Source organism: Rana temporaria, chromosome 13 (genome assembly GCF_905171775.1).
Source record: "Rana temporaria chromosome 13, aRanTem1.1, whole genome shotgun sequence".
NCBI lineage: Eukaryota > Metazoa > Chordata > Amphibia > Anura > Ranidae > Rana > Rana temporaria.
In genome coordinates this window covers 15,248,849-15,262,443 of record NC_053501.1, presented here as the reverse complement: position 1 = coordinate 15,262,443, position 13,595 = coordinate 15,248,849, and the positions used below count along the sequence as shown (strand labels likewise).

Here is a 13,595-nt window from a genome sequence, read left to right as displayed (position 1 = left end):
TCCTATGACAGTGTGCAGTGTAGATTGTATACTGTGTGTGTGTTGGTTCCTATAACAGTGTACAGTGTAGATTGTATACTGTGTGTGTTGTGTTCCTATGACAGTGTAGATTGTATACTGTGTGTGTTGTGTTCCTATTACAGTGTAGATTGTATACTGTGTGTGTTCCTATGACTTGTGTGCAGTGTAGATTGTATACTGTGTGTGTTGTGTTCCTATGACAGTGTAGATTTGTATACTGTGTGTGCTGTGTTCCTATTACAGTGTAGATTGTATACTGTGTGTGTTCATATGACAGTGTGCAGTGTAGATTGTATGCTGTGGGTGTGTTGTGTTCCTATGACAGTGTGCAGTGTAAGATTGTATACTGTGTGTGTTCCTATGACAGTGTACAGTGTAGATTGTATACTGTGTGTTTGTGTTTCCTATGACAGTGTAGATTGTATACATGTGGTGCTCCTACAGCAGTGTACTATGTGTAGATTGTATACTCGTGTGTGGTTCCTATTACAGTGGTAGATTGTTACTGTGTGTGGTGTGTTCCTATGACAGTGTACAGTGGTAGAGTGTATACTGTGTGTGTTCCTATGACAGTGTACAGTGTAGATTGTATACTGTGTGTGTTGTGTTCCTATGACAGTGTAGATTGTATACTGTGTGTGTTCCTACAGCAGTGTACAGTGTAGATTGTATACTGTGTGTGTTCCTATTACAGTGTAGATTGTATACTGTGTGTGTTGTGTTCCTATTACAGTGTAGATTGTATAGTGTGTGTGTTGTGTTCCTATGACAGTGTAGATTGTATGCTGTGTGTGTGTTCGTACAGCAGTGTGCAGTGTAGATTGTATACTGTGTTCCCATGACAGTTTACAGTGTAGATTGTATACTGTGTGTGTTGTGTTCCTATGACAGTGTAGATTGTATGCTGTGTGTGTGTTCGTACAGCAGTGTGCAGTGTAGATTGTATACTGGGTTCCCATGACAGTGTGCAGTGTAGATTGTATGCTGTGTGTTGTGTTCCTATGACAGTGTAGATTGTATACTGTGTGTGTGTGTGTGTGTGTTGTGTTCCTATGACAGTGTAGATTGTAGCTGTGGTGTGTGTGTTCGTACAGCAGTGTGCAGTGTAGATTGTATACTGTGTTCCCATACAGTTTACAGTGTATGATTGTATACTGTGTGTGTTGTGTTGCGTTCCTATGGCAGTGTACAGAACCCCTCCCCTCTCGCTCTCCTCTCAGGGCTCTTCCCGGCAGCCCCGCCCTTCGGACGATGTTTTCCTTATAAGGATAACTGCGTCAGTGGATTCCCGTGGCCGAACCAAAAGCAGGGAATCCAAGGGGGGATCCGCGGCACATTGTGCGGCTTGTGGCGAGTTCTGACCAGTCAGAGAAGTGATAACACGGCTGTACCTATCAATCAGCTCTGGCCATTGAGATTCAGTGTAACGGAGACTGCGGCAGGGCTGTGTGGAGCGTTCCTTTCCTCCCCCCACACACTTGGTCCGTCCCGTTTTTTACGTCACCCATTCATAAATTGGCATGACAGCGAGTATAAAAGGGAGTCGAGCAGCTAGTTCGGCAGTGACAGCTCCGGCATTATAGGACGATCCTTTGCTTTTATACACAGCAGACATGTACCACGGCTTCTCCAGCAACAGCACCGACTACGAGGCGACATCCTCTCGGTGTAGCAGCGCCTCTCCAGCAGGAGACAGCATGGCTTACTACCCCTCCCCGTCCGCCTCCTTCTCCACATGATCCCCGCTCCACCCCCAACGGTAAGTGGGCGACACAAGACGTGAAATCTTGGGGGAGATTTGCTTTTTTGGGGGGGTTTACCTTACACTGGACCCGACTTTATAGTGTGTGATGAGTCTGGATCGGGCTCTTTACGGGTCACTATGTCCTGAATATGGGGGCTTATCTGTGATTGGGGTGTACAGCACAGGCAGTGGTGATTGAGGTTAACTGTGTCTGGATTTAGGTGCACAGGTGATATGGGCTGGGGTTAATGGTGTCTGGCTTGGGGGGTGCAGAGACCTAGACTTGGGGGTACACAAGTAACACAGATTGGGGTGCACAGTGCTGATGATATGCACTTGGGGTTAATGCTGTCTGGATGGGATGCACAGTACTGCTGATATAGGTTGGACACACCAATGACATGGATTGGGGGTGCACAGGTGCTTTGGACTTGGGGTTAATGCTGTCTGGATTGGGGGTGCACCAATGACATGGATTGGGGGTGCAACAGGTGATATGGGCTGGGGTTAATGGTGTCTGGCTTGGGGGTGCAGATGACCTAGACTTGGGGGGTACACAAGTAACACAGATTGGGGTGCACAGTGCTGATGATATGCACTTGGGGGTTAATGCTGTCTGGATTGGGGGTGCACAGTGATGTTGGGGGTTATACCGGTAGCATAGATTGGGGTGCAGGTGATATGCACTTGGGGGTTCTGCTTTCTGGATTGGGATGCACAGTACTGCTGATATAGGTTGGGACACACCAATGGACATGGTTTAGGGTGCACAGGTGATTGGGGACTTGGGGTTAAGGCTGTCTGGAGTGGGGTGCACAGTGCAGGTGATATGCACTTGGGGTTAATGCTGTCTGGATTGGGGTGCACAGTGATGTTGATATGGGTTGGGGGGGGTATACAGGTAGCATGTATTAGGGTGTAGGAGATGTGCACTGGAGTTAATGCTTTCTGGGGTGCCTAGTGTCGGAGTTATGGGTTGGGGTTGGCTGGTAACATTGATTAGGGTGTAGGTGATGTGGATTGGGGTGCACAGTGCCAGTGATGTGGACTGGGGTGCAGGGGATGTGGATCTGGGTTAATGCTGTCTGAATTAGGTTGCATAGTGCAGACTTTTGCAGCCCTGCTTGCTGCATAGTGCAGTGGCTGGGCTGAGCAGCTCCCCCCCTCCTGTGTGTGTAAAGCGGATTCATTGATAAAACACTTCCAGAGTTCATTCAGGAGACTCCAGAGCGGCCCCTGCGTCACTAGTGACGTCAGGGCTATTTTTATCCCCTTCTGTCTGGTGTGCTGGGATTGGAAATGCAGCTCCCTCTGGATCAGCCCATTCAGCGTGTGTGCATAGAGGGAGGGGAGGGGGGATATGGTGACTTGTCACACTTTATACTTAATGTCCCTTTTTTTTTTTTTTCCTTTAATTTCAGGAATTCGGCACAGACTCCAACAACAGCTTTGTCCCCACCGTCACAGCCATCTCCACCTCAGCAGACCTGCAGTGGTTGGTCCAGCCTACTCTCGTCTCATCTGTGGCCCCATCCCAGACCAGAGTTCACCCCTATGGAGCAGTTCCAGCTTACAGCCGCAGCGGGGTGTTAAAAAGCTCTTCTGGCAGAGGACAGAGCCAGGGCAGGAGAGGAAAAGTTGAACAGGTAATTGTCCAGATATTGTGTGCGATTTGCAGTCTTTTGCTTTTTTGCTCTCATCACGTATGAGACTCTGCAGATTTTATTCCTGAGTTCTAACTGGCTGTCCTTTTTTTTTTTTTTATCTTCATAGCTTTCTCCCGAGGAAGAGGAGAAAAGGAGAGTTAGACGTGTAAGGAACAAGATGGCAGCAGCTAAATGCCGTAAACCGTCGCCGGGAGCTGACAGACACCCTCCAAGCTGTAAGTAGATGTCCTTTTTAGCCTTTGGTGCTGTTGTACAGATCTAGTCTTGCATACCAGGTGGCATTACTGTGTTCTAGAATCCTCCTAATCTGTTGGCTTTTTTCTTTTCTTTTCTTCTCAGGAAACTGATGAGCTGGATGATGAGAATCAATCCTGCAGGCTGAGATTGCAGCCCTTCTGAAAGAGAATGAAAAGCTTGAGTTCATCCTTGCTGCTCACAAACCTGCCTGCAAGATTCCACATGACTTGGACGCAACCTTCAGGACCTGACCTCATCCTTGGACCTGACCCCCTCCCTGACATCCTCCTTGGACTGTCTTTGCTCCCAGAAGTGACTACTCTTCCAGCTCACAGGAAGACACAATTGAGCCCATGTTTTCCATCACCTCCACAGTCTTCCATCCCTGAGAAGGAATCCTCCCAGCTGCAGGTATCCCTGGGACTAAAATCTGAGCCTCTTGATGACTTCCTGTTCGGCGCTCCCCTTCCATGGGGATCTTCTGACGCAGCTTCGCTCTGTTCCTGATGTGGATTTGACAAGCACACTATACACCTCTGAATGGGACCCCTGTATAACACATTGTCTGTGACATGGAGCCTCTGTGTACCCCGGTTGTTACCTGCACTCCAACATGTACCACCTACACCACTTCTTTGTCTTCACATACCCAGAGTCTGAACCCTTCCCCAACTGTGGAGCCGCCCACAGGAGGGGAGCACCAGCAACGAGCAATCTTCTTCGGACTCTCTCAACTCTCCCACTCTACTGGCCTTGTAATGCCCAAGGTGAAGGTGACCTGGGACTGTAGCCACACAGTGGTCACAGCTTGGTGACTCTCTCCGCAGGCAATAAAAGGGATGTGGTTTCCTCCTCATCTTAGTAAGACTGCCTCCTTGCTGCTATAAGTGTACACTGTGCATGTGTAGTCCATTCATCTCTGGCCAAAGTTGTAATTGTGAAAAGCCTCGACTGAGCACACTGTCACTGCTAGAGCAAGGGTTGCCAACCTTCCCAGTGCCCGACAACTGCCACCCTGTCCCGCTGGCTGTGACTGGCAGACGTCTCCCTCTTCTTCCAACTGCCACCGAAGGCCGATACCTCTTCCTGACATGTAGCACTGGCATGGACCTTGTTGTGACTCCTGTTTTTAAATATGTAGCATGTTGTATCCTCGCTGCTGCGTCAGTGATGGTGTTTACATGTCGTGTTTCATTCTCCTGGTTTGGAAGCTACGGGCTGTCCATACAGCAGGTTTGTTATGGTGCTGGCTGCTTGTGGGCCGCTCTCACACAGAGCTCCATATCAGTCAAGATTATTTTATTTTCTGATCTGAGTTATATGATATATAAATATAAAACCCTCCCCTCCGAAGCCGGGAACCTTGTGAACGTGCAGTATCTTCCGTTTGATTGTAACACTCAGTCTTTGCTGTCTCTTTCCAAGGTTTCCATTGAAAACGTTTTATTTCTGTGTAGGACGGTTTTCGTTTAATTTATTTTGAATTTTGAGAATATTTATATTTTTATTGGTATTTTTGTTTTCTACTTTTGCGGACAGAGGGCCTGAAACAACTTATAGCATATTGTTTTTTGCTTCTTGTCCAAGACATGGAGAAGAAATTGTATTTGCATTCAATGCAGCTCTTGGTGTCTGAGTTTTCATTATCCTGAGTGCTAAGTTTATGGTGCGCTATTACTCTGGTACTGTCCAGGGGCAGAACTCTTTTATATGTAGGAAGCTTTATTAGATCTGTAAAAAAAAAACGCTCTTCAGGAAATAACAATTCACCTAGATCTGCTCTTCAACTTTTATAAATCCACTCATCATACACTGTATAAGGCTTGGCACAATGACACAACCTTTACCTGATCTAATCATTATGGCCGGTACACTGCCTACGACTGGCCACTAGAAATGCGCAGTTCTCGGGAACTGAAATCATGTATTTCAATTAGGTAATGAGGGATGTTGGGGTTTTTTTTTTTTTTTCTATGGCTTTGGATAAAGGGGGGGGGGGGATTAATGTCTCTTTATGATGGGTGGGGAATACTCAAGATATTTAGAGTGCTGAAATATTTTTCTAAATACAGGAAGAAAGTGTAATCTATTGCAGCCTACCAGTTCTTGGATGTGGTAGCTGAATTGGGGTCCCCCCCCCCAGGTGATCCTGCCAGAAACACACTTCCTGTTCTAGGGTGACAACACACTCGCTGCACTATGTCCAGAAGAAGTGCTGTCAACCTAAGAGTCGGTTCACACTAGGGCGACACGACTTCCAGCGGCTTTCAGAGGCGACTCCGACACGACTTGAGCATGAACCACAGGGCGATCTGGGGCGATTTACAACACGACTTGAAGTCGTCTCAAGGACAGGAGACTTTCCAGTGGCCAATCAAACAACAATCAGCTCTAGGGGAGGGAGAGGTTTGCCTGAGAATTGTATGTTATCTTCCTGGAAAGTCGCTTCAGTCCTGGAAAGTCGCTTCAGTTAAGACAGTGATCAGACTTGGAGGCGACTTACATTGAAATCAATGGGTACAAATCGCCTACAAGTCGGATTGAAGTAGTACAGGAACTTCTTTTTGAAGTCGGAGCGACTTGGGACGACTTGAGGCGACTTCAAGTCGGATTCCAAGTCGCCCCAGTGTGAACCGGCTCTTAAGCTGCTACACAATTTTTCCTTTTAAGATTTCCCAAAACCATATAATATGAGGTCAAACCTAAAACCTTTCAATTTGTATGCAATCAGGCAGGCCCTTGCACTACATGGGTTTTGGTAAAGCTGAAGGAAATCTGACAATAAAAGTTTGGATGGTGCGGTATGGGTAAGGTGACCAGATTTTTAAAATGAAATCCAGGGACATATTGTTTCTTTACTAGTAATGGCAACAATCAGCGACTCTCTGCCCTTCGCCGCCCGCCTCACAGCCTCTCAAGTCTAACTCTTCGGGCCCCGGCTACTACTGGATGGGGAGCGGAGGAAGATCACTCCGCAGGAGGGAAGGGAAGGAGATAGGCAGGTGGCTGGCCAGGATTTGAGCCAAGGCAGAAGAATATGCGTGGAGCTGAAGGGCATGCGCCCGAAACTGAATAAATATTCCCTCCACTCCGACCAGCACATGATCATCAGAAAGGGCACAGATAATGGGAAAAATACAACCCCTCCCTATGCTAGTAGGCACAGCGGAGCGGGGTGTGTAATTCTAATTTTTTTATTTTAATTCTGAACTGACTGTCTTTGAAATTGCCCCCTGCCCCCTATTAAATCTAATCTGGGGACAAAACCAGGGACAGACTTGGTCCGGGGACAGTGTGAACATTCAGGGGACTGTCCCCTGAAACTGGGGATTGAGCTGGTCACCCTAGTATGGCGGTCTAAGGCTGGACTACTGAACACCTCATGTTCATAACGAAGAGGGGAGCTGTTCTGCAGTTCAGTTGAACTGGACAGGTTCGGTTAAGATAGAAAAAAAACGCTGGGTACAGGCTAGGGCTAGATTTCCCCAGCCATCTTTCAGGGTAGCTGACAAGACGTAGAGCTCTTGCCCAATGGAACAGGAAACATGTTACACCCCCCCCCCCAAAAGAGAATATAGGGCAGTCCAGGCCCCGCTTCATTTTTAGGGGTTCCCTGGAACCATTGAGAAGGTCCCCCCCCCCAAGGGCTGCCAGAATCAACATTGCATTTTGTCACTTCCTGAACAGATAATGCCTTTAATAGCATATTAAGCAGGCCCAAAGTGAGCAAATACGTGAAGTTCCATTGTTAGGGTTTACATAATCTTTCATTGATAAAACCGAGGCAGACAAGTAGTTGCAATCTGTAAATGCCCCGTAACAACAAGACCGGGTCTTCCGAGGAGAGCTTTTGGCCGGGATTCCCGGCCATGTGTATGCTCCCTCGCAGTTTTTTCCGACTGGGGGAAAATTGCCAAACCCGCCGGCCAAAGAAAAGATAACCAGCTCTTTTTTTCCAGTCGGAATTCCCAACTGACTTTTTCCCGTCGGGACCACCGATTGTGAAGCCATAAGGCCTTCACTGACTCCCTTACTTGAGATGCTTGCGCCTGCACCCGAAGCCGATTGAAGAATTGACTCGGGTGAAGACACCGCTGGATTCCTGGACAGGTAAGTGTTCTTATAATAAAAGTCAGCAGCTACAGTATTTGTAGCTGCAGACTTTTAATGTTTTGGGGAGCCTGGAGGTCCTCTCTTTAAGGTCTCGGGGGAACTCTTACTAAAACTATTTAATGGGAGCCAGTTTATTTTCTTATTTATTGTAATTGATTTTATTTATTTTTACACTTAGGAATAAAAGTGACCCATTTTTTATTTATTTTTTTTATTACAAGGGATGTAAACAAAAAAAAGCATGACAGGTCCTCTTAAAATATGAGATCTGGGGTCAAAAAGACCTCAGATCTTATATTTACACTAAAATGCAATAATAATAAAAAAAAAATAAAAAAAATTGTCATTTGAAAAAAAAATGACGACAAAAAAAAATGTGCCTTGAGGCACCCGTACACACGACCAGTTTCCTCGGCAGAATTCAGCTTCCGACCGAGTTTCTGGCTGAATTCTGCCGAGGAAACTGGTCGTGTGTACACTTTCGGCCGAGGAAGCCGACGAGGAGCTCGACGAGAAAATAGAGAACATGTTCTCTATTTCCTCGTTGTTCTATGGGAGCTCTCGTCCCGCCGAGCTCCTCGGCGGCTTCAGGGCTGAACTGGACGAGGAACTCGATGGTGTTTTGGCACGTCGAGTTCCTCGGCCGTGTGTACGAGGCCTAAGACGTATGGTCGTAAGTGACATTTTGACGTTGCTTCCCTTCTGCTATGGTATGGAGACGGGTGGGGGCCATATTTGCCCTCACTGGTATCCATGCCACAGAGGGAGAAGGACCCGATCGCCTCCGCCGCTACCGACGGCTCTGGTAGCGGCATAGGATGCGGGGGGGGGGGGGGTAGCCCTCTCTCGCCGCTGATCTTGCGGCGAATCCGCTGCGGAGACCATCTATTATCGTTTTACAGCACCCACCGACTGAAGAGATGGATATCTCGGTTGTGGCAGCAGCTGCCGTTACCGAGATATCCCCTCTTCAAAGAGAGGACGTAATATAGTCGTGCGGCGGGGCTTAAGTGGTTAAACTCAACAACAAAAATGTATTATATTCCAGCCTTACCAATTCTTAGATGTGATGGCGGCACTTGTTTTTCTTAAGCTTTTTTTCTCCTTTATTTTCCCCTGATTATCCAGCCAGTAAGGCCCCTTTCACACTGAGGAGTTTTTTTTAGCCGGTTTTAGCGCTAAAAATAGCACCTAAATACCACATGAAAAACTCCTGCCCTGTAGTTCTCAGTGTGAAATCTGAGGGCTTTCACACTGAGGCGGTGCGCTAGCTGGACTGCTCCAAAAGTCCTGCTAGCCGCATCTTTGGAGCGGGAAGGAGCGGTGTGTTTTACTGCTCCTCCACCGCTCCTTCCCCGTGAAAACAATGGGACACCACGGCTATACCGCCGGCCAATGCGCCTCTGCAGAGGTGCATTGCGAGCGGTATAATACCCTTTTTCGGCCGCTAGTGGGGCGTTTTGTTAAAACTGCACCGCTAGCCGGCCGTATACCGCCGCAATGCCGCGGTAATTCCGACGGTATAGCGCTGCTAAAAATATACCGTCAGCGCACCTCCCACCCAGTGTGAAAGGTGCCTTAGTCTTTATGTTTTTAAATTCTTTTGACAGACAAAGCTGTCCAGCAAAACTGGCAGTTAGAATGGTCAGCTTTTATTCACTTATGTAAAATGTTTATGCCAAAAGGAAAAATAAAACAATTGCTGTAATGGCTTAGAAAGTGTTAGTTGGAGTCCAGGTTTCATTAGTGGGCCACTTAATCCATCCAAGCCGGCTAGTGCCTCTGACGCTACCCTCCCCGAGATTGAAAATGCTTCAGTCCAAAGACAGGAGGAGTGTTACTGGCCAGATCCCCAGGTGAAAAAAAAAGGAAATAAAAAGCCTGTGGTCATCGACTGTATCACGGGAGCGCGCCCGCAAGCTAACCCCCTTGGGAGAGCGCTTCCCAAAGGGGGGGTTAGCTCTTGCGGGGAGGAGCCGAGACAGCCGCCGAGGGACCCCAGAAGACGAGGATCGGGGTCACTCTGTGCAAAACGAACTGCACCAGTGGAGGTAAGTATGGTATGTTTGTTATTTAAAAAAAAAAAAAAAAGAACCTTTACCAACCCCTTTAAGTATGTGTGGGATTCAAACATGTATGGTCAGGTAAGGAAATGCCATTGCTGCATATTCTGCTTGTAGTTCTAATAGATGTTGCGTGCTGTAAAGCCTCTGTAGTGTCTTTCACTGTGGCCTGCAATCACAGGTGGGTTTCCATTCTGATTCTAGAGGCTTGGCAAAGAGTGTCCTCTGCTGGCCATTATAACTAATGACATCCTGGAGACCTGCTCTGTGATAACAGTTCCTCGTATACCTTTGAGCTACTAGATCCCATAAAGCTGCTGGGCTTTATACTAGCTAACTCATATACAATACATTTCCAAAAGAATTTGGGACGCCTGCCTTTACACGCACATGAACTTTAACCACTTAAGACCCGGACCAAAATGCAAGCTAAAGGACCTTGCCCCTTTTTGCGATTCGGCACTGCGTCGCTATTTAACAGACAATTGCGTGGTCGTGCGACGTGGCTCCCAAACAAAATTGGTGTCCTTTTTTTTCCCCCACAAAATAGAGCTTTTTTTTGGATGATATTTGATCACCTCTGCGGTTTTTATTTTTTGCGCTATAAGCAAAAATAGAGCGACAATTTAGAAAAAAATGCAATATTTTTTACTTTTTGCTATTATAAATATCCCCAAAAAAGATATACATTTTTTTTTTCCTCGGTTTAGGCTGATACGTATTCTTCTACCTATTTTTGGTAAAAAAAATCGCAATAAGCGTTTCTCGTTTGGTTTTGCGCAAAATTTATAGCGTTTACAAAATAGGGGATAGTTTTATTGCATTTTTATAAAAAAAAATGTTTTTACTACTAATGGCGGCGATCAGTGATTTTTTTCGTGACTGCGACATTATGGCGGACACTTCGGACAATTTTGACACATTTTTGGGACCATTGTCCTTTTTCACAGCAAAAAATGCATTTAAAGGACAACGTACATATACGTTGATGTGCCCAGCCATGCCATTCTGCCGACGTATATCGGCGTGAAGGGGTCGTTAAGTGGTTAATGACATCCCAGTCTTAGTCCGTAGGGTTCAATGTTGAGTTGGTCCACCCTTCTTCTTCAGGGAAGGCTGTCCACAAGGTTTATAGGAGTGTGTCTATGGAAATGTTTGACCCTTCTTCCAGAAGCACAGAGTCCTGACCTCAACACGATAGAACACCTAATTTTAAGAGGAGAGAGTTTGGTGGGACTTTATATGAGTCATTTACCTCCATCCCTATTAATTGTATGAAAAGGAGAGCGGGACTTTAAATGAAGTAAGTGCGGAAAAGCTTTAAAATGATAAAAAATAATTAAAGTATCTAATATTCATTGTAAATTATGATCTTTTGATACTTTCACATAATGTATCGTACATGACTATATTCCATTATTGAAGATAATCACAAATATACAATATTGGAAACCTAAATAGATTTATTCTAGTTCATGTCAACAGGAGAAGAACAAAGGAATAATAAGATTAAGATGCATAAACTTTAATGGAAAGGTTAAAATAGTTCAAAACAAACACTGGATACACAGACACAAATTGCAATGTGGGGTACTGTAATAACATATAATTGGAGCATGAAGTTGTTAGCTCTACGCGCTTTCGCGACTTTCAGTCGCTTTCATCCGGCGCAAAGATGCATTGTGTTTCTGTAAAAACAAAAGCACCAATTTTAGGGCTGGTTCAGGGCATCTGACATTCTGGAGACTGTGAACAATGGTCAAAGTCCCAGTTGGTATCACCGGGTATCCCTATGTAGCTGGCATGGAAGTCCAGCCCAGACAGACCCCAATAGGCATAAATAGCTCCTGCCAGGGACTGAGGGCAGGGTGCTGCACGACAGACGGCTCCCCACACACAAAGGGGCGTACCCAGGATGGACAGGCATCGGGCAAGAAGTGACGTATGGAAAAATTATGACTGCAGGGGGTGAGAAAGAGAGTGAAGTGCAAATTGCTAAGCAAAATAATGTTTGAAAAGAAAAAGATAAAAAAGAAAAGAAAATGTGTGTGAAAGGGGAAAAGATTGATGTGAAACTGAGCGCGTTGTCAGTGAGAGAGACTTAAGGAAAAAAATTACCTGTTAGATCAATATATGATGTAAAGCTCAATAGTGTCTTTCACTGAGGCCTGCAATCACAGGTGGGTTTCCATTCTGATTCTACAGGGCTTGGCAAAGAGTGCCCTCTGCTGGCCATTATAACTAATGACATACCTGGAGACCTGCTCTGTGATAACAGTTTCTCGTATACCTTTGAGCTTACTAGATCCCCATAAAGCTGCTGGGCTTTATACTAGCTACTCATATACAATATATTGCCAAAATAATTGGGACGCCTGCCTTTACACGCACATGAACTTTAATGACATCCCAGTCTTAGTCCGTAGGGTTCAATTTGAGTTGGTCCACCCTTCTTTCTGGGAAGGCCGACACAAGGTTTATAGGAAGTGTGTCTATGGAATGTTTGACTATTCTTCCAGAAGCACAGAGTCCTGACCTCAACACGATAGAACACCTATGGGATGAGTTAGAGTGGAGACTGCCAGCCAGGCCTTCTCATCCAACATCAGTACCTGACCTCACAAATGTGCTTCTGGAAGAATGGTCAAACATTCCCATAGACACACTCCTAAACCTTGTGGACAGCCTTCCCAGAAGAGTTAAAGGATCACTAAAGGATTTTTATTTTTTTTAGCTAAATCGCTTCCTTTACCTTACTGCAGTACTGGTTTCATGTCCTTATTGTTCGTTTTTGCTTTGTAGTTGCTGTAATTCTGCTCTGATCTCATTCTGGTTGTCTTTTTCCTTACAACCATCGTACTGGGAGCTTTTCACGATGGTCCTAAGCTGTCATTACTGTGTGTCTAAACTTAAACAGAACCAATCAGATTCATTTTAAAAACAAAACACTGCCCTGGATTTGTTTGTTTTTGTTCTGTGTGTCTCTCTAGTTCACAGGAACATGAAAACAGTTTAAAAGTGAAACTAACCTACAGGCACATTATATGATTGATTTTTTTTATCTATTTGTAATCATTTTTAAAAGAATCAGTTAACTTTTATGTCTCTATACCCTGTAAACAGTAATTTCAGCAAAAAAAAAAAAAATTCCTTTAGTGATCCTTTAAAGCTGTTATAGCTGCAAAAGGGTGGGCCAAACTCAATATTGATTCCTACGGACTAAAGTATTGGGACGCCTGCGAGTAAAGGCAGGTGTCCCAATACTTTTGACAATATAATGTACTTCTAAGCTGTATACTAGCTCCGTCCTCATACTATATTTCTAATCCTCATCTTAGGGTTGTCCAGATACCGATACTAGTATCGGTATCGGGACCGATACCGAGTATTTGCGGGAGTACTCCGTACTCGACGCAAATGCTCCCGATACTAAATAGAATACTTTTTTTGTATTTATCAACATGTTCTATGAAAATTCTTTGAGTTTTTTACTACTGCGTGACAAGCAAATAAAACATTTTTTACTCATTTTTATTCTTTTATAATGTCTTGAGTTAGAGTTCTTCATAATTCTAAGAAAAAATATCCTTAGTCTGTATTGTGGCTTGAAAACTGTCACATGACATTTAAAAAAAAGTATCGGTATTCGTTATCGGCGCTACATGAAAAAAGTATCGGTACTTGTACTCGGTCCTAAAAAAAGTGGTATCGGGACAACCCTACTCATACTATCACTTCATATACCTCTGT

The 13,595-nt window shown here is 45.2% G+C and overlaps 1 protein-coding gene across 1 annotated transcript; it reads left to right on the top strand.

Moving 5' to 3' along the window:
• The first annotated feature begins 1,312 nt into the window (after positions 1-1,312).
• On the top strand, positions 1,313-5,290 carry FOS (Fos proto-oncogene, AP-1 transcription factor subunit). Its single transcript, XM_040332272.1, is given in 11 exon segments — positions 1,313-1,800; positions 3,200-3,411; positions 3,539-3,610; positions 3,612-3,647; positions 3,772-3,793; positions 3,796-3,907; positions 3,909-4,161; positions 4,163-4,236; positions 4,238-4,299; positions 4,302-4,366; positions 4,369-5,290. Coding segments are annotated over 11 exon segments (1,134 nt in total). The 5' UTR covers positions 1,313-1,634; the 3' UTR covers positions 4,429-5,290.
• The last annotated feature ends 8,305 nt before the right edge of the window (positions 5,291-13,595 follow it).